This window comes from Prunus dulcis, chromosome 7 (assembly GCF_902201215.1).
Source record: "Prunus dulcis chromosome 7, ALMONDv2, whole genome shotgun sequence".
Taxonomy (NCBI): domain Eukaryota; kingdom Viridiplantae; phylum Streptophyta; class Magnoliopsida; order Rosales; family Rosaceae; genus Prunus; species Prunus dulcis.
This window is the reverse complement of record NC_047656.1, coordinates 7,246,784-7,266,174: the sequence shown is the minus strand read 5'-3', so window position 1 is coordinate 7,266,174 and position 19,391 is coordinate 7,246,784. Positions and strand designations below refer to the sequence as shown.

Below are 19,391 nucleotides of genomic sequence, written 5' to 3'. Positions count from 1 at the left end.
ACATGACGCAAGGAAAAGTAATTAAAATTTTAAAGCAACTTCCAAATATCTTGAACAAATATACGAAGACTCCAACAAATAGGGAGTTGATGATTTAGCACTTGGATGAGAATTTTTCAACAATAGAAGTTTTTGGTTCTATTTTTCCATATGCTTGGAAATCTAAGGAAGATATTTGAAATCCATCGCTCACTTGAGCCTTGGGTCTTGATATTTTTCACCTTTTTTTTTTTTTGGGTCGAATTTTTGTGTGGAAATGATGATTTGAGTCTTGTTGGCCTGCATGTTTGATGTATCCTTTTGGCCCCTCGGCTGGCACAATGCCTTCATTGAGAAAGACAAAAGAGGTAAATCTCTCATGTGTCGGCGGTCCATCGTCATGGTTATCACAATCCAATCACAGCCGTTGGTACAAAATGGGGCCCAGGCAACGCAATCTTGAAGGGTCAAGATTACACCCTCTAACTCATCATCAAAAGCTCTAGAAACTTGTATTTTGAGTCGTAACACCCCCGATTATTGTATAATGACTTGTTTAATGACTTAAATTAATTAATAATTGAAATGCAGGAGTGGAAGTGGGACCCGTTCATGTGAGCCATGTTAGACTTTTCCAATACAAAGCACCTAATCGATGGCCAGGAGATATGCATATTTTATCAACGGCTGATATCATTTTGTGAAAGTGATGACGTGTCGTTTTTCTGGTGGGGTCAAGGCTCGTTCTGGTTTTCTCCGCTTCCAGATAATGCGCGTATGGCACATGGGGTGTGGGTTGTAAACTCGTAAGTCGGTTAGGTAAAGATAGCGGATATGATCATATGAGAATGACACAAGACATATCCTGCCAAGCAAAACGGTGTACACCTCAATCATGCCCTCCTCCCATCATTATCACTAATCTAATTATAAATTTAAGATGTCACCATAAATTATACTTGTTTAGTACTTTTATAATTGTTGTAGCAACTTCATTATGATTTGGCCTAATTACATAGTTGCAAAAAGTCGCTTTGGATTCTTGTGTTTATGGTGATTTATTTACTTATTTATTAGAAAGATGCTTCAGGTCTCAGGATACAACCAAACGAATATGATAATAAAACTTGAGAAGCATAAAAGTAACCTCATTAACACTTTACTTTAAAAAAACTTATGAGGGTAATGTCAAACAAAGTAGGACAAATATTCAGATATGCTCAGATTCACTCATATTATTATTCTTCTCAAATATGAAGATATTTATACAAGTACAAAGATGTGTTAGCCCTAAATAAAATAGGAAATATATCTAAATTATAATAGGAAGTAAATCTCTATTACAATAGGACTAAATAATAATTGGTAAGTAACTAAAATTCTAATGAAATAAGGAACCAAAATCCTAACTAAGTAAGTACTCGCCAACAGGTAATTCGATCAAGGGGAAAAAAAAAACCACAATTCTTCACTACCCATAAAAGCAATTAACATCCCCCTTCATTTCCTTTTTTAATAATGGCGCTAACCACGGCGGCGGTGCATCCTCTCTCATACGAAGAGCTTCCTCTAGTCAGTGACAGACCTAGGATCCAAACGTCGTAGGGTTGTAGGGTTATTTTTCTTATCTATTTTTTCTCTTCTAAATTTTATTCCTTTCTGGGACAAATATACTTTGAATGATTTCAATTTGTCATTTTTTTTTAATGTATGTTTTTTAGTGATTTCAATTTGTAAACCAAACTTATGCCAATTAAGCAAAAAACCACAACCACCTAATCAACAAATTAGCAAAAACTTCATCCAATTAATCAACCCAATACATGTAAATCATAAATTTCATCCAAGTAATTATAAATTTAATTTTCATTAAATTAAAAACAGCATACATCATCCTTATTTTGATATTAGGATTTAGAACTTACTTGAAATGAGAAATATCACAATAATAGTGGCGCCACAACATGTAGTGGACAACTCCGACGACAGTGGCAATACATCGACAGCACTACAGCAGGTGGGGATTGGGGAGCTTGGGTTTAGGGTTTGAAAAGAGAATAATATAAATTGGGAGATGGGGTTTAAGGGTTTTTGGGGTGGGCGGGAAGATTGGCTGGGTCGGGTGGGAGAGTGGAGGGATATGGAAGGTTTTTTTTAAATAAAAAAAAATTGCATGGGCAAAAACGACGTTGTTTTTGCCAAGGGTGCTTTAAAAACAAAAAAACAAAAACGTGCTGTGCTACTTCTTCTTCCTCATGCGTGCAACTTCCTCCCAAGCACAGCCAGCTCAGGTGGACCTCCAAGCCTATTTCCATGGCTTCCATGAGGTCATTTGACTCCAGTGACCCCACTGTGGGTCCGTCTTTGCATCTAGCATGACCAAAATTTAGCCAAAGCATGGGCTACACCATGCCTTGTCTGGGGTGATAAACGACTTTCAATACACTAATTCCTCCATTAATCGATGGATGTCAACTACATTGATCATTGACACATCCAAAAAATTTATCCAAATTTGTGACAAAGTAAGCACGTGTCCCTGACATAGAGAGTTATTTTAGACATAATTTTGGTCAAAATTTGAAGAAATATGACATAATTTGTAACATGCTCTATTGTGAAGGATTTAAAACTACATGGTAAATTAAACACAAGGTGTGGTGCAGTTGGCAAATTGTCACCTCCAACTGACGAGAAACATGGTGCTTCAGTTGCAGGGATTCGAAACCCGTTGAAAGCGCTTTGTAACCAGGGACAAGCTGAAACCGAGCAAAGATTAATCCCACCCTTCAGGTATGGGGACACCTTGTGATATTTACCCAAAAAAATACATGGTAAATCGATAAAACTGAAACAATAGGGACCAAAATGGTAAAACTACAAACTACAGTGCCTAGAAACAAGGATTATGTTGGGATTAATGTTCAACGTGTTCTATTCGCATTTGACAGAAATTAGGATTATGTTGGGATTGAACACACACAAAAATGGGAATAACAGTGACAAGATGGAATATGAAACCAAATAGGGGGGATAAAAAAATGCAATTTAGACTACAATAATTGGACGGAAAGCATGCTACGCGGTTCTTGCATTCTAATATGGAATCCGAATACTAAGCTTTGGCTAATCGAGTCTATTTTTTCCCCTCATATTCCTTCATAACATAAATATTGTTAATAATGGAATAAGCAAAGAATCATTTACTTGGAAAATTGAGAAACAACAAAACACTAATTCTGAATCTGATTAACAATGGAATAAGCAAACACCCGCTACAACACAAACCCAACTGATCCCAATTAGAACATTTATACAAAAGAAAACTATTCCGGCTAACAAGTTATCATCTCATACAACAAAATCCAAATAGATGGGAAGGAAGGCAAGCAAAACAAACCCTTCTCTCTCTTATACTTTCTCCTTCGCATATTAGTCATACGGAATTTGAATATATGCTGCATCACAAACGAAGGGGATATCTGCATACATGCCAGCAAGAGCACAGCGTATGGACTCCAACACTGTAAATAGGTAAGCAAATGCAACGGCTGTCCAGAAGTGCATCCCAACTTTACCCCAGTAGACAGCAAGTGGCATCCATCGGCTCACAGTCCCTATGACCTGCAAGGCAATCTCCAACAACATGCCCATCACCACATGAAATCTGAAGAAATGCGGCCATTCCTTTCTCCTCACTATTCCAAGATATGCAACAAAAAAGTATGCCATCAAGAACCAGCTGGGTAACCTCCCAATGGCCCCCAGGAAAGGGTAAGTAAGGAATTCAAAGTCTTCCAGGAAAGGGTGTAGATGATAGGCTGTCTCAGCATACATCCATGTCTCATGTAGGGGCATTAAATAGGGGAGGCATGCTAATGTTCTCCACCACCACTTTGGCTTCTTAGTCATTGGAGGGAACCGAAAACTGTATGGGACATCCTTGGATGCTCGAGGGGCCATACGAGTTCTGCATCGGCTTGGCAACAAAGGGATTGTACGTAACAGACTACCTTGATCCCCGCTTAAAAATGGGCTTGATACAGTACAATGGTGCAGAAGTGGCATAGCTAAAATGAAGATAACATTGAATGAAAACAAATACTAAGCTCACCCTATGGGTTGATAATGACATGAAAAAGTCTATTTGAGCTGATGTGTGTTTGTGTGAGTACATAATAGGTGGAGTTTTTGTGAAACACATCAACCAAGACTTACCGTCCTGATGAGCTCTCCATGAACTGACGCATGGAGAAGCCACCCCAGTTTGAAAACGAGGAATGCACGACAAGACAAAACCACCAGTATTTGATGGCTTACATACTCTGGAATTCACAGAACTACACCCAGCAGGCATGGCGCATCCATTTTGAATCATAGCCAAGTACCTGAGATTAAAGTAATTTCATAACTGGAAAACATAGAGATTAGGAACAAATGTTGCACGGGTTCAAGTTCAGGTTTGCCGATACGATATGGTACAATACATAAGTCAATTAACATAATATACATTAAAAAATAATAATTGAAATAGAAAACTAGGTTTTGAAGTTTTTGAACTTGACTATTGAATGACTGCTATTACTCTGTATTTTTTTAATGTATATTAACATGATATACATTAAAAAATAATGATCGAAATAGAAAATTGATGGTATTATTACGAACTCTTGCCAACATCCCCACACTACTCATTTCCTGTTCGAAAATATCGTTTTGATACAACAATTAATTCATCTAATCAACAAGAACCAATTCAATGACCACTGGTCTCTATAGTTTTCACTTTTCAGAAGCTATTTACAATTTACAAATACAGAGTAATAGCAGTCATTCAATAGTCAAGTTCAAAAACTTCAAAATCCAGTTGCGCTACCGATTCCTTGCTATTGAATATCAAAACACAACCAATATAAGCAAATCATCTTCCCATATATTCCCACCACACAAGTCTGTAATGTCAAAATCCAAAAAACTCATTTTTTGTTTCTTCTTTATAAGAACCCTAAATCCCTAAATAGGAAAGAAGCTGGAAAAAAATTCAATTGAAGGAAGAAGAAGATAAAGAAGAAAAGAAGAATTTCGAAGAAAATAGGAAGAATTTCGGAGAATTGTTTAGAAGAAGAAAAAAGAACTTACAAAGGTGGAAGTGGCAGCAGCGGCCACTGGCTGTGGCAGATGGTGAGGACTGAGCGGACAGGAGACGGGAGCGGCTGCAAATGGTAGGGAGGGAGGGACTTTGGGGTGACCTTTCTTTTATTTTTGTTTTGGTCTGAACGGGCTTGGATGCGGGTTGCTTAAGAGCATTGGGCTGAATGGGCTTGAATTTGGAGAGGGTATTGAGTGAAGTTTCTAGCTGCTGGTTTCCATTTGCCAGTGAAAAATAAATAAATAAATAAAATTACCAGTAAAGTTGTCAGCAATACATGAGTATTATGAAAGAGAAGATAAGTTAATTAAGAGAGAGAAAGTCATGCGAGAGAGATGAGATACTACTACATCATATTTACTTATTAGGAATGGGTATTAGAATAATTCTAATTCTTATTTCTCATGTGTTTACATATGGGTATTAGAATGATTCTAATTCATGACTTCTTATGCGTTTACTAATATATAATGAATAAAAAATTATGTGGATTTCAAATTAAAATGCTTAATCGAATACCCTTCAAATCCGGAATAGGATCAACTAAGGGGGAGTAGTTGATCCGATTCCTATTCCTTAATTATCCTATCTAAATTCCCCGATTTATCTTCCATTCCTGATAAGTAAACACATGCCATTTAATTTCTGGTTTGGTTTCCGTATCAGCTAAGTACTATCTTATTTTCTATTACACTTATAAGCCAACACATGTTTACATATACACATATCATATATTGAACAATTCCTACTTCTTCTATTTTTTTTTAAATAAAAATAATTGGAGTTTACAGACGTCTATTTATCATTTTATTTTATTTTTCCAAAACATATAGTCAATAATTTACTAATGAAGCCTGCCAAATTTAACCAAGTAATGTGAATTTTAAAAGAGTGTAAAAAGCTATTTTGGCTGTTCAGATTACATCTAAATGCTCATATTAGAATTTGTAAGGAGTAGTTTATTGAGATATTTAGTGATATACCCATTTCTAGCACTAATATTATAAATAAACCCTACACAATTGAATTTCTATAAACAAACCCAAAAAAAACCCAAAAAATGATAGCTAGCCTTATAGAATTTAATATTGATTATTAAATTACTTTGATGCCCTATTGAGTGCTTTGGGTATTTTTATGAGATTTTGGAGTTTGGCTTGTTTTAAGAAATTGATGGCAGTTTTGTAATTTATAAGAAGTTAAAAGTTTTTTTGTTATGTTGTAAATGGGTTTTGGGTGTGTTTCTAAAGTCCATTTTATATAGGGTATTTTTATAATTTGGGCCCCCATATTGGGTATAATAGTGAATCTCCCTAGTTTATTTTAATGAATCCGTGTTGGGCTCACAGCCCAACCGATCCACCTTGTCTTCCTAAGTTACTTTGGTCTCAAATTTTTGTATTTATTGTACCTATTCAATGCTTGCCATATTGGCTTCACAGTTTAGTTGCATATGAACTGAAGTTCCTTATCAAGTAAGGAGGCGCAGTTGCATCTTTCATTTCCGGAAAATTTTTTGGGGTGGACGAAATTTGCCCCTTTGTTGGTGCCTACCATGTGTTCGATTAAATGTCTGAGAGAGACTTTGTAATATTCAATTTGATTTATGCTTCACATAAACTTGTTGTCTCCCAAAATTTCCTTAATGTTGTATCTCTATTTAATATATATCCATGGGCTTTAATCCCTTTCTTTGTCATATGTTCTTTCTTAGTTTCTCAACTTATAATTTAATTTTGTTTTATGCAAATTTCACATTTATTTATTCAAGGTTTCTCTCTTCAATGTCGACTAATGTAGATAGGTTCATAGACTCCTTGCACTTGGATTTCCCTCACATACTTTTAGCCTTTTAAATGTTGCCCCTTCCTAAAAAATTTTTGAATCCGCAAGTGTATATACTCATATGCACATGCAATAATTGATTCAAAACAATATTGTAAACTTTATCCAACAACAATATTGTAAACTTTATCCAGAGCATATCCATACTATTACCCCCTTTATTTCACTGGCAAAGTTCTTAAACAAGTACATAAAGTATGGTGATCACAACATATAAACTTGTGACTGCTATTGTCAAACGTACTCATACACTGTGGGGCTGACTTCCTCGATTTCGGATTGTAGAAAATTTAACTTTCCCTCTTCAAACTAATTTTTTCTTACTTACAACCTATCCTTTTATTTTTTCTGACAAAAATTCGATGACTGGAATCTAACTATGTAAATTACCTTATCAAGCTTAACCTGTTAAATGTTAAATTTTTAATTTTTTAAACGTTTTGATTGCCTCACTTTACTGTTTTGTTTTTTGTTTTCAACTAATTATTTGCAAATATCGCACATTAATAGTGTTAGGCCCTGTTTGAGATTGCTTTTTTTGACCAAAAACTTGCTTCACTTTAAAGTTAAGCAGTTTAAGGTGTTTGGTAAAAATAACATATCCTGATTATTTTAAAAGCAATGGCCTTTTGGCAGCAGCTTTTAAAAGCAGGCTCTAGGTTACTTTTCAAAGCTGCTTTCAAAAGAAGCAGAGATGAATTTTTAATGAATTTTTTTAATTCCCTAAATACCTTAATTCATTTTAAAAAATGACACCACCTCCACTTCCACATCCAACTCCATCACTTGCACCACCACATTCACTACCTCCACCACCACCGCCGCCACCACCACCACCACATCCTTCTCCTCCTCATCATCCGCCACCACCACCACAACCACCACCTCCTCCACCACCTTCACCACCTTCACCACCACCACCTCCACCACCTCCTCCACCTCCACCTCCACCTCCATCACCACCAGCACTACCACCACAACCACCTCCTCCTCCAAAACCTCCACATCCACTACCACCTCCACAACCAACACCACAACCACCACCATGCTGCCACTACCACCATCACCACCACCTCCACAATCGCCATCCCCACCACCACTAACTCCACTCCATCACTACCACTACCACCACATGATCAGTACATAACACTTTTAACATCATGTCTATTTTAGTCATTATTCACAGTTACAACAATTTTATATTAAAATTTACCAAACAGTTTTGACACTGTTTTTTGTACTAACAGCACTTTAAAAATATTGTTTACCAAACATGGAGCTGCTTTACTTTACAGCTAATTATTTTCAAAGCACAGCAGAAACAACTTTTTTTAAAAGTGACAGCAATCTCAAACTGCGCCTTAGTGTTCCAACTTTGCAATCACATTAATTAAAATTAGTAGATGAGGTAGACAATCACATTAATTTAAATTATTTGTACTTTTTAAATTATTTTATATTATTTATTAATAATAAAAAAAGATCTCCTTCCTTCCACCACCATCTCCTCTCACCTTCTCTACTGGCACTCCACCTACACTATCCATGGACGCTCCACTATCCCTCCTTTTGTTATTGGCGAGTGTGTTTTTTTTTTTCGTATCAATTTCTTTTCTCTTGTCAAATCCATATTTTTTTTTTGTGAAGCTTCATACTTGCAGATTCAAATTTTCAGAGAGAAAAAAAAAATAAAAACAGCATGTAAAGAAAACAATAAACAATGGCTACAAGTCTGCAATGGTGGAGAACAAACCGATCCAAGGCCCAAGGCAACTGGGAAGCCACAATGTAACACCTGGCAACATTTTTTGGTTTTTTTCGTGTGCTGCCTTCGATTCTTGCCTAAGCAACGACAATGATTCACGAGACCAAACAACATAACCAACCAGCCAACTGCTCATCATCTCAACACCATCTCTCTCTCTCTCTCTCTCTCTCTCTCTCTCAAGAATACAGAAAAGAAAATTGAAGCAAATACAAAATTGGTCACGGGCATTGAGTTGAGAAAGAGAGCAAAAGAAAGGGCTCTTCCACTGGCAATGGTTTCCCTATGAGGACAGACAGCAGATAGGTGATTGTATGGTTCCCAAGCTCTATAAAACATTATAATTTTTGTGCTTTAGTAGTACATTTGTTGGGCATTAGAAACCCAACAGTAACAGGGTCATGTGAATGTACATGTGTCTTGTGGGAGGTGGTATGCGATCGCTTTCACATTACCATTATTTCACATGCAAGAGAATCGAAAGAAGGAATATATACCAATCCCTATATCCTATCCCAATTCAGGTCATGTCAATTTTCATCTTCCTTTACTTGGATTGTATTGTTTAGACGCCGAATTTTTTTTTCCTTTATACAAATGATATTGGAGAAGGGGGATTTGAACACAGGATCTCAGGTGCAAGAATAACTGTTCTTAATCACTTGAGCTACAAACACTTTGCTATTATAAATAACGAGAAAGTGTTTGATTGATTCAAATTTAGGTTCATTTTAAACTTTGTTTTTTAATACTAGCATATACTAGCAAAATAGTGACATCCATAATGCTATAATTGTTGCTTGCAAATATGGTTCTCAACTTCTCATCACATGTGACTAGGTCATAAATTCAAAGACAATTTATTTTGTCTTTTCGCGTCCATAGTTGCTGCTACCTCTGCCACAGTATTTAGTAACTACATGGTGAAAACAACAAAATTCTGTAGTTTGGGCCAAACTACGAGGACAAAAATGTGATTTGGTCCCTAGACTAACTTACATGGCATGGCAGTATGTCACACCATGCATATACCTTTCAATGTTTACATCCATAGAATTCTCTAGCTAAATCTATCAGTTAGAGAGATGCAAATTTAACAATCCTGTATATAAATAGTCCTATTTAGTCCTAACACCACACTTCAGGAAAACACATAACTCTCTCTCTCTCTCTCTCTCTCTCTTTCTCAATTTGCTTCTTGAGTCATTATAGCCAGCACTTCTCTTTTCTGATATATACAGTAGGCAATGATGGCAATGGAAAGGACTTTAAGGATTGTGATGCTCTGCCTTGTTATGCTTCATTTCTTAATAGTAGAGAACCATGTAAGCAATCAATTAATCTTTGCTCTCTCTCTCTCTCTCTGTGTGCCACCCTCTCCCTTATATACATGTTCATTTTCATCTGTAAATATTATGCATGCCTGCATTCCTAATCACCCTATGAAAATTCAAGTCTCTCATTGAACTGTTGAACTATTTGCATGTTGTACTTTGAAGCAGAGATATACAATTGCAGTAGGATTATTTAAAAGCAAAATTAAAACAAGAAGATTGTGTTAATCAATGGTTTTATTGAGTGCATGCAAGTCTATCCCATCAGAACTTAAACATTCTGAAATTTCTCCCCACCTCTATCTGATTTATTCATTTGCAAATTTCGTAAAAATTTATGTTGCAGGCTACTATCACCACTGAGGCTCCAGCACCACAGCCCCAAGGCAGTAACAACCAAACGATGGTAAATTATATATCTACTGCCATTTTCTGCTTCAATTTTTGATATGTTTTTGTCAGATATTTAATTTAATTACCTCTTTTTTCTTGAAAAATTCAGAGTGGAATCACTGAAGGCAGCCTTCAACCTCAAGGTAAAGATCCTAATCAGCCATATAATTTTTTTTTATAAATAAATTGTTTTATTTAACCAAAAAGGTAAAAACGAAAAGAAAAGGTTGATAGAAGTTTAACATGATACTGTACAGAGTGTGGTCCGCGTTGCTCTACAAGATGCTCAAACACACAATACAAGAAGCCATGTTTGTTTTTCTGTCAAAAGTGCTGCGCTAAGTGCTTGTGCGTGCCTCCAGGCACCTACGGGAACAAGCAGTTCTGTCCTTGCTATAACAACTGGAAGACCAAGAGAGGAGGCCCCAAATGCCCTTGAGCTAGCTCACTCCTTGTACATATAATTATGTTTTATTCCTATTTTTCTTTTACTTAATAATTCAACTTAATTGTATTTCTTTATATGTTTTTGAATTTGTTGTTTGTAGATATATTAATAAAAATTCCTTTTCGTTTGGCTAAAACACCTCTAGGTGGATTCTAGCATCTAATTAACCTCGACACTGTCTCCCACCACAGGGTGAATTCTTAAGACATTTACTAGATACTTTGATTACCAAATTGGTGATGCCTATAATAATTTTTTTTTTCTAATTATTATTATTTTTTTGTGTGGGATGTTTTAGCGCCCTTCAATTTTTATTTATTTTTAATAACTAATGTCTGTTACAATTTTTTTTAGTGGGATTTTTAACATGATACATTAACAACTTAGATTTAACTGATGTCATAACTATAATTAAACATCAAGTTATAACATGAAATTTTTGTTTTTACTTCTTAAGACATCGGAAAATTTATCATTAGTGAAGTGGTTCTTTCGGAAAGGCATCACAAATATGAAGAAAACAATGCTCATAACAGTTTGACACTACAAATGTGTAAAAAAAACCGATGCTAAATATATTAAAGACATCGGAATGAATACAGGATTGAAGCGATTCTCCTTAAAAGGCATTGATACTTTATATAAAGTGATGCTTATGAGGAAAATACACTAATGTTTAAGAAAACTTGATGTGAAAATTGTTACACACATCGGAAAATAAAACGTAAGTGAAGTAGTTATCATAAAAGGCATCGTCAAAGACATCGGAAGTCAACATAATTTGGAAGAAAGTCAACAACTGAAGCTAATTAAGGCATCACTTTGGTTGAAGAAACCAATGTTGTTTTTGTAAAAGACATCAGTTTTTCCCCGATGCTTTTTACACCCCCTTTAGCATCACTTTACGAGGCATCGGTCTGTAATAGTAAAGGCATCGATTTTTCCCCGATGTCTATTAACGTTTTTTTGGTAGTGTGTTGCATGCCATACTTGATCAAGAAAAGTCTCAATAAGACATTCATTGTTGTGCCACAAATTTTTTTGTTCCCTTCAGTTTCTCGAGAGATTGAAGTAAATATTATAGTAAGATCTCTTGAATTCAAAATATAAAGGTTACTTTGGTCCATATAATTTGGGGCCAAAAAAAGCCCAAATCATATTTTTTTAGCAAAACAAAGCCCAATTCGATTTCCTTTCAGCCAAAACCCTTTTTTTGTTGTCAAATTGCCAAAACCTATTAAATTCTTATGAACAAGCCCAAAACACTTTTTACTTGTCTTTCAAAACCTGAAATTATGTACATTCAAGCTATAAAAATCCATCATTCCAATCTAAGTTTCTAGACTAAATAAATCTCACACACACATTCAACCAACCAACCAAGGAAAGGAAATATAATCTCTTACAAACCATTACAAAAAATAATACACCAACCAAATTAAACTTATGACATTAAAGATTACAACCCATCACAAAAATACACATAGAGATAATATCCTTGCAAAAAAATATGCTGCATCCATTCTTCCAAAAGCCTTCACAAAGCAACCTACACAACACTTAAAAGAATTAACACAAAGTTTCACCATCAACAAATCATAATTAAAATAAGATGCAATAAAAATCCCTTCCAACATATCTTAATCACACTAAGAAGGGAGAGTCTTATTCAAATTTGTCATGGATGTTTTACTCCCCATTTCTACAAAATATAATAAAATAAATCAAACCAATTTCAGTCTTATTCAAATTTATCACATTACAAACAAATTTTTCATATCCACAGATGCAAGAAACAGATTTAAACAGATTACAAATTATAGAATACAAAAACAGATTATAAAAACAGATTACAAAAACAGATATTGAATTAATGACAAAACTTACTGAAGAAGAGTTCACCGAAAAAATAAAGAGGAGCAAGAAAATCTTAGACCAAATCTAGAACAAATCTTAAAATCGCTAATACAATCAAGCAGCACCTTAGACTAGTATAACATCATCAACTAATTCTCATGTTTTGAGTCTCTTTGAATCCAGTCGGATTGCAGGGCAAAAAACTTGACCAACAACATTTGAAATTTTTTTCTTTTCAAGTCTGAAACGAATCCATCACACAAATCCATTAAAATTCAAATAATTCACAGGCGAATCGAAAGGGGGCGGGTGTCATCCAAAAAAACACAAACTATCCTAAACCAAATTACATTACTACAACAACCAGAAGCAACCATCTGCGTTAAACAGTCAAAAAGCCAATGATCAAGTTGAGAAAGTATCAGAGCAACAAGAAAATTAGTTTTCAAAATTCCAAAATCTTAAACTTTGGGTCTCAGCCTCTCAGAGGAACCAAGACTTGGAGTCAACAGGACCAAACATACCAATTGACGACGACTGACTCATGCTAACATGAAAACAAAGTTTCATCTTTCTCTTTACTCAACCTTTCATTTCCTCATTAACAAGAAAACAGTTTGATATATGATTCAAAACTAGGAAGAACATCAGAAAGAGATAAAAGAAAAGAGAAAGCGTGCCACGAACAGGAGAAGAATATCCCAGGAGAGTTCTCCAACTTCAAATTAAAAACTATTGTACAACTCCCTAAACATGTATCCTATCCAAGAACCAAACTTAAACACAGTCAAAACAGAATTTTCTATCCAAAAACCAGATTTCAACACATATTCTATCCAAAAACCAGATTTCAACAGAGTCAAAATAGAGTATTCCTATCCATAAATAGACTAAAACAGATACAATCCAATTACCAGATTTAATCACTCCTAAATATTACTTTCCTATCCATAAATGGATTAAAACATATATATTATCCAAACAACCAGATTTAAACTGTGAAAACAGACTTTCATATCCATAAACAGATTACAACATGTATATTATCCAAAAAAACAGATTTAAAAAAAGTCAAAACAGATTTAAAACACACACAGAATCAATAAAACAGATTACAGATTACAGCAGCAGATTACATATTACATATCAAAACAGAACAGATTACAGATTACATATGTCACAAATCTGTTATAGGTATATATCATTCTGATATATACAATTTGGTTGTCAATTTTACTAGATTAAATTTAAACCTTGATAATGTGGGAATGGAGCTCAGTGGAAGGAGAAGTCGTTTTGTAAGAATGAGCTTGTCCACTGCCCAAAACACGTCCAGTGTTTCATCTCATCATCGCAAACCACAACCCAACAAATCAAGATTTGCACGCTTTAAACCAAACCAAAACTACTGTGAAAATTTGAAGGAAAAATAATTACAATTTGAGCCTCAGTGTGTGTAACAATCAGATCATTCACCCTAAGGTCTCACTGAAATCCGCTAAGATATTTAAAAATTATCATCATAAGCTCCATACTGCCATATAAACCCTACCAAACAAGAACAATTTTACAGCAAAAAAAAAAGCCAATAAATTTGAGAAAATTTTTATGGGTTTTGCCAGACAAGAGAAAACAGATTAAGAGTGCTCAGACAGCCAAGGGTTTGTAATCAAACTTTTGGGAGAAGAACCCAGATCATAAACTCTAGTCCACAAATAGCCTCATCACCGCACACTTCTGATTTAACAGAAAACACTTCCCATTGCTCCCATAGCATATAACATTCTCATATAGGTATAAATTTCAAAGCAAACAAAAAATAAAAATAAAAACCCTACAATGCACAGACGAGAGAATTTACCTTCGGCAATGGAGGTGGTTGTGGCGGCTCTTGATCGGGTTTGTGTTGTGTGTGCCTGAAACAGAGAGGGGTGATGTGGGTTAGGCTGAGGTCGACTTGAGAGAGAGAGAGAGAGAGAGAGAGAGAGAGAGAGAAGGGATGATACCTAGGCCTGGGCGGGAGATCGTGAAATCGATGAGGAAGCGGCACAGGCACAGCCGCAGCAGAGGTGCAGCTCTGGATTGAAGATTTGAGCAGCCACAGCACAGGCACAGCCGTTAGGTCAAAATAGAAGAAGAAATGAAAAACAGAAGGGAAGAGAAGAGAGAGAGACTCTGTCTCGTGCGAGAGAGAGGGGATACGGAAGGAAAAGAAAAAAAAAAAATCCGCTGCAACATGTCTCACATGCACCTATTTGTTGGCCAATCAAACGACGCCACGTGTTAACGTAGATATATATTTAAATATTGTCCGGTTCGGTTCAGGTCCACCGGTTCTGAAAATTTTGGAACCGAAGGCCGAACCGTGAACCTTCGGTTCGGTTCAGGTCCACAGTTGACTTTTTCGGTTTAGTCAAAAAACCTCCTTTTTCGGTTTGGTTTGGTTTGGTTCGGTTGGTTTGATCGGTTTATCGGTTTTTATGCCCACCCCTAGTAGCATTCTCACCATTGTCGGTTTGGTTACCGAATTGAACCCACCCCCTAGTAAAAAAAAAACTCTCATTTCGGTCAACTCTCCATTACCTTTCTACATCCCAAAAAAAGACTTTAATTAAATTTCGCAACTCCATAAGCTACAGTTCATATTTATGTGACATGTAAAGTGTAAAATTTGGATTTGATTAATTAGATGGTAATTTGACAGTTTGTCCATTTGCTCCCTCAAACGCTCCTTTTATTGCATTCTGACTTTGGCATCCAAGATGGTTGGTTGGTATCACACCATTACCTCTTTGATGATCAGTCCCGATCTCTTAGACCACAAGAGTCCAAGAGATTGTGGTCACCTACCGTTGGATATTAATCAAATGGTTCAAAATGATATATATAAATGTAATATAACATAAATGATTATTACCCGATTCAAGTCATAAATGAGTGAACCGTTGAATTTACATCCAACAGTGAGTGACCATAAATCTCTTAGACTACAAGGGTCCAAGAGATCAGAACTGGTTTGATGACTCAACTCGTTCTATCCCATGTGCAGATAATTTTGACGGAAAAGAGAAGACCACTCTTTCAATTCGGAACCAAAAGAAGTTTGACTTTGACCCGATCAAAGTCCTTAGTTCATCATCTGAAATCAAATGTCATTAGAAAGTAAACAATTGTAGGGTCCAACATATAAAAAACTATTTAAAAAATATTTGACATTTGATTATTTTCTACATTTGACATTTGATAATGAAACTGAAACCTTTCATTATTCTTTTTAAAGAACGAAAGGAGTATTGCAAATTATAATCCTTAATTTAATAATTCAAAGTTCATTAAAAAAAAATTGAAAATTTGAAGTTACAGCTTAAGTGTATTTTATTATTTCAATAGAAGATAGAGAACCTATCAAACAGAGGATTATACATCAATAACAATCTTTGAACATACAAACGCATAAACACGAGCACGAAGGCAATTCATTATCATCTATCTTCAGTAGTCTGTGAAGGCTCTTCGGTTGTATGAGCCCCCTTCTTTGAGTACCTTGTAGTGATGGAGGGTGTTGTTAATTTGACCAACTCCATGGCTTGTGGGCTTTAAGGGCTTTTGAAGATTCTCCACTCCATGGCGATCTCTGTTAGAAGTTTGAAGAGGAAGAAGAAGTTGATCTTTGGGACTGGGACTGGTGCTGTCGAAGGCCATAGGCTTTGTGCGAGGGTAAAAGAAATCAGTAGGAAAGAAGTTGTAGTGCAGGCCAGCCATGGTTTGGTTGTGAGAAAAGGCCACAAATGCGACTTTTTAATGAATTTAATGTTTTGGTTATATGGTGAAGTTCGCAATTGTATCTTTTATTTATAGGGAGGGAGGATTTGTTATTTGGCTTGGATTGTTAATTTGTTATTTTCTGGGATTCCAATTAATGTCATTATGTAAATGCATTTTTATTTTATTTTATAAAAGTCGATAGAATTTTATTAGATCAATAGAATAAAGAGTACAAAGGACACATACTGTAAAGGGAGACATTCCAATAACAATATGACAACTATGGGTAAAACTTTCCCAGTGACCTGAGCCAGCTGAAAAGCTAAAACAATCCGTAGAGAATCAAACTTGAAAATAACTTTTCTAAACATCTTTCAACGGCCATAATTTCTCCGAATATAGTCTAATGACTTTAAAGACAAAAACTAGCCGCTAACCGGCATGACTCTCTTAGTTGCAACATCTTAAAGAGTAGCCTCGCAAGATGAGGTACAACCAAAGCCTGTCCAGATCTGCGATAATAGATCAACCAAAAAAAGAGTAGGTCGACATAGGTCCACCATAAGTTGAAAAACATCGAAGATTCGATGGGATCAGGGGGAAAACCCTTGAATCTGAAGCGTTCTTTATATTTTTTTAATTAAGAGTTTAAATCTTCTTGACTCTTAATAATTTTGTGAGATTGCTTATTCTATATATGTTCAAAATTTAAAACACTTATGTAATGCATTTTAAATTGGATAAGTGTGTAAACAATACTATTCATTTACATTAAGGTTCCATTTGGTTCACAAAAAGGATTTGATGGGAAATTATTTCTCATGTTATTTCTTAAGAGATGAGAAATGGAAGATTCATTTCCCATGTTTGGTAATGTTGGGAAAGTAACCCCGAAATACCACTTTATTTCCTTTTCCATGTTTGGTTGGTGCAGGAATGTGAAACAAAGTTTGTTTAATTTTTCAATTATATTCGTGCGAAATTAAATAATAAAAGAATGCATTTGATATTATATTGTAATTCTAAATTATTAATGGGGACAAATAGTCAAGAAAAGTGTGCATTTAATGTTCGCTTGTTTTTCCAAACTTTCCATGGGAAGGGAAAATGAAACCTAAGGGAGGAAGAGGGTTACATTCCCCCCTCCCCTATTTTTCCATGTGCCACACAACCATTTCCCACACCTGAACTTACCAAACATGGGAAAACAATTAATTTCCCAAACGGGCTTTAAGGATGCGTTTGGTTCAAGTTTTAGGAGCTTGAGAATTTCAAATTGCATTCCCATGTTTGGTAAATGCACTCTTGTGAATGAAATTATGAACTCATGGGTATGGGCTTCCCATGTAAGGGGGAATTTCATACCCTTGGTTCATCATTGGAAACTTTTTCCCCCCTACTTGGGAAAACATTTAATACAATTTGTTTTGGACTAACTTACCCATGTTATTATTTTTAAATACTATTTTTGACCTTTAAAAAACTATTCATATTAATAACTTAAGAGGGTTATTAATACTATTAAAAGCCATTGTTCTTCCCCCCTCTCCCCTCTTCTCTTCATTCTTTCACCTCTTCCCTCATTTTCAGAAACAAAGGGTTTTCCCTATTTGTCTTAGTTTTGTTATGATTTTCATCCAACCATTATAGGCGGCTGCGGCTCAGCGTCGGATCTTCACCTGCATTTCGGCGTCGGATCTCCACCACCATCTTTTTTGCAATTTCTTTATGTTTGGAATAAGTTGCAGAGACTCTTTGGGTTCTTTGTGTAGTTTTCACCTCTCCTTTTATGAGAGTTTTTCATCTCTCTTTTGTTAGAGCTTTTCATCTCTCCTTTGTGAGAGTTTTATTTGTATTGTTATGGCTTGATTTTTTCAAGCTTTATCTCTTTTTTATTATTCTAAGTTTGCAATCTTAGTTGGGATGCCTATGCCAGAGTTTCTTCGATCCTACCTGATCGTTAGTGGAGACACGCCATATTGTCTTAATTTTGATATTAGACCGCTCCGTTATTGTAATGGCCATTTTGTGGCTAGTTTGTATTGACCCTTTGTGGCTAGCGGCTTTTTTGGCTGAATTATGAATGCAATCATAGAATTTCTCAACCAAAAAAAAACAAAAAAACAAAAAAACAAAAAAACAAAAACAAAAACTTAAGAGTAATGCCACACTGAACACATTTTTATCCCACATTTCTATACCACATGATGTGGCATGTCCATATTATATGTCACATCAATTAAATCAATGAAGTGTATTTTAATTAAGACAATTAGAAAAACAAATACTGGAATAAATCATAAAAGAAAAGAAAATATTAAATAATTTTAATTGATGTGACTGTCCACCTCAACTACCACATAATATAGTATAAGGATGTGATATACAAATATGGTAAGAGTAGCATTATTCATAACTTAAAGCAAAAAATAGGCCTTATAACTCTTATATTCTAGACATAAACTCACCTATTTTTCAACTTATATGAAAAACCCAGAATTGAATATAAGTTAATAGTTGTCCTAGTATTATAAAATATTTACAAGCTATGCCATCTACCTTACTTGTCAAATCCATTATTTTTAGCATTTATATTGAATTGCTTTTAATTTGGGAACCTATTCTTAGAGATGTGCCTTTATGTTTTGAACGTGTTCTTTGTGCGTTTAAATACTTAATGTCTAAGATTTGAGCATAAAAAAAAGTCTCAACCAAAAATAAATTAATGAACCCATCAATATACATAAATAATATACCTTCTCTTAAAAAAAAAACAATGATAATATACCAAATAGAAATTAATTTGTTTTCCCTAAAATCAGGTAGTTTTTTGTTAGAAAATTATGGTGATACATG

The 19,391-nt window shown here is 35.1% G+C and overlaps 2 protein-coding genes, 1 long non-coding RNA gene and 3 other non-coding genes across 6 annotated transcripts; 1 reads left to right on the top strand and 5 right to left on the bottom strand.

Annotated features, from left to right (window-relative positions):
- Nucleotides 1-3,167: 3,167 nt before the first annotated feature.
- Nucleotides 3,168-5,248, bottom strand: LOC117636139 (protein TIC 20-I, chloroplastic-like). The gene is made up of 3 exons (XM_034370619.1): nt 5,119-5,248; nt 4,198-4,367; nt 3,168-4,049 (listed from the first exon to the last, which is right to left on the bottom strand). Exons 2-3 carry the CDS (start codon nt 4,355-4,357, stop codon nt 3,412-3,414), a joined length of 798 nt encoding a protein of 265 aa, XP_034226510.1. The 5' UTR covers nt 4,358-4,367; nt 5,119-5,248; the 3' UTR covers nt 3,168-3,411.
- Nucleotides 5,249-9,876: 4,628 nt separating this feature from the next.
- Nucleotides 9,877-11,040, top strand: LOC117635085 (protein GAST1-like). Its single transcript, XM_034369417.1, has 4 exons — nt 9,877-10,063; nt 10,419-10,478; nt 10,575-10,608; nt 10,723-11,040. Exons 1-4 carry the CDS (start codon nt 9,986-9,988, stop codon nt 10,902-10,904), a joined length of 354 nt encoding a protein of 117 aa, XP_034225308.1. The 5' UTR covers nt 9,877-9,985; the 3' UTR covers nt 10,905-11,040.
- A 1,115-nt stretch (nt 11,041-12,155) lies between these two features.
- Nucleotides 12,156-14,964, bottom strand: LOC117634656. Its single transcript, XR_004586816.1, has 3 exons — nt 14,777-14,964; nt 14,632-14,686; nt 12,156-12,462 (listed from the first exon to the last, which is right to left on the bottom strand). It is a non-coding gene; the product is annotated as an uncharacterized LOC117634656 (long non-coding RNA).
- LOC117636240 lies at nt 14,041-14,128 on the bottom strand. Its single transcript, XR_004587040.1, has one exon. It is a non-coding gene; the product is annotated as a small nucleolar RNA Z152/R70/R12 (small nucleolar RNA).
- LOC117636239 lies at nt 14,213-14,300 on the bottom strand. The gene has a single exon (XR_004587039.1). It is a non-coding gene; the product is annotated as a small nucleolar RNA R11/Z151 (small nucleolar RNA).
- Nucleotides 14,410-14,507, bottom strand: LOC117636237. The gene has a single exon (XR_004587037.1). It is a non-coding gene; the product is annotated as a small nucleolar RNA Z157/R69/R10 (small nucleolar RNA).
- Nucleotides 14,965-19,391: the final 4,427 nt, after the last annotated feature.

Bases quoted from the DNA above. Each gene is read 5' to 3' on its own strand.
- LOC117635085 (XM_034369417.1), top strand. From the start codon at position 9,986: ATGATGGCAATGGAAAGGACTTTAAGGATTGTGATGCTCTGCCTTGTT. The intron at 10,064-10,418 runs GTAAGCAATCAA...TTTATGTTGCAG, and splicing joins TCTTAATAGTAGAGAACCAT to GCTACTATCACCACTGAGGC. The intron at 10,609-10,722 runs GTAAAGATCCTA...GATACTGTACAG, and splicing joins AGGCAGCCTTCAACCTCAAG to AGTGTGGTCCGCGTTGCTCT.
- LOC117636139 (XM_034370619.1), bottom strand. From the start codon at position 4,357: ATGATTCAAAATGGATGCGCCATGCCTGCTGGGTGTAGTTCTGTGAAT. The intron at 4,050-4,197 runs GTAAGTCTTGGT...TCTTCATTTTAG, and splicing joins ATGGAGAGCTCATCAGGACG to CTATGCCACTTCTGCACCAT.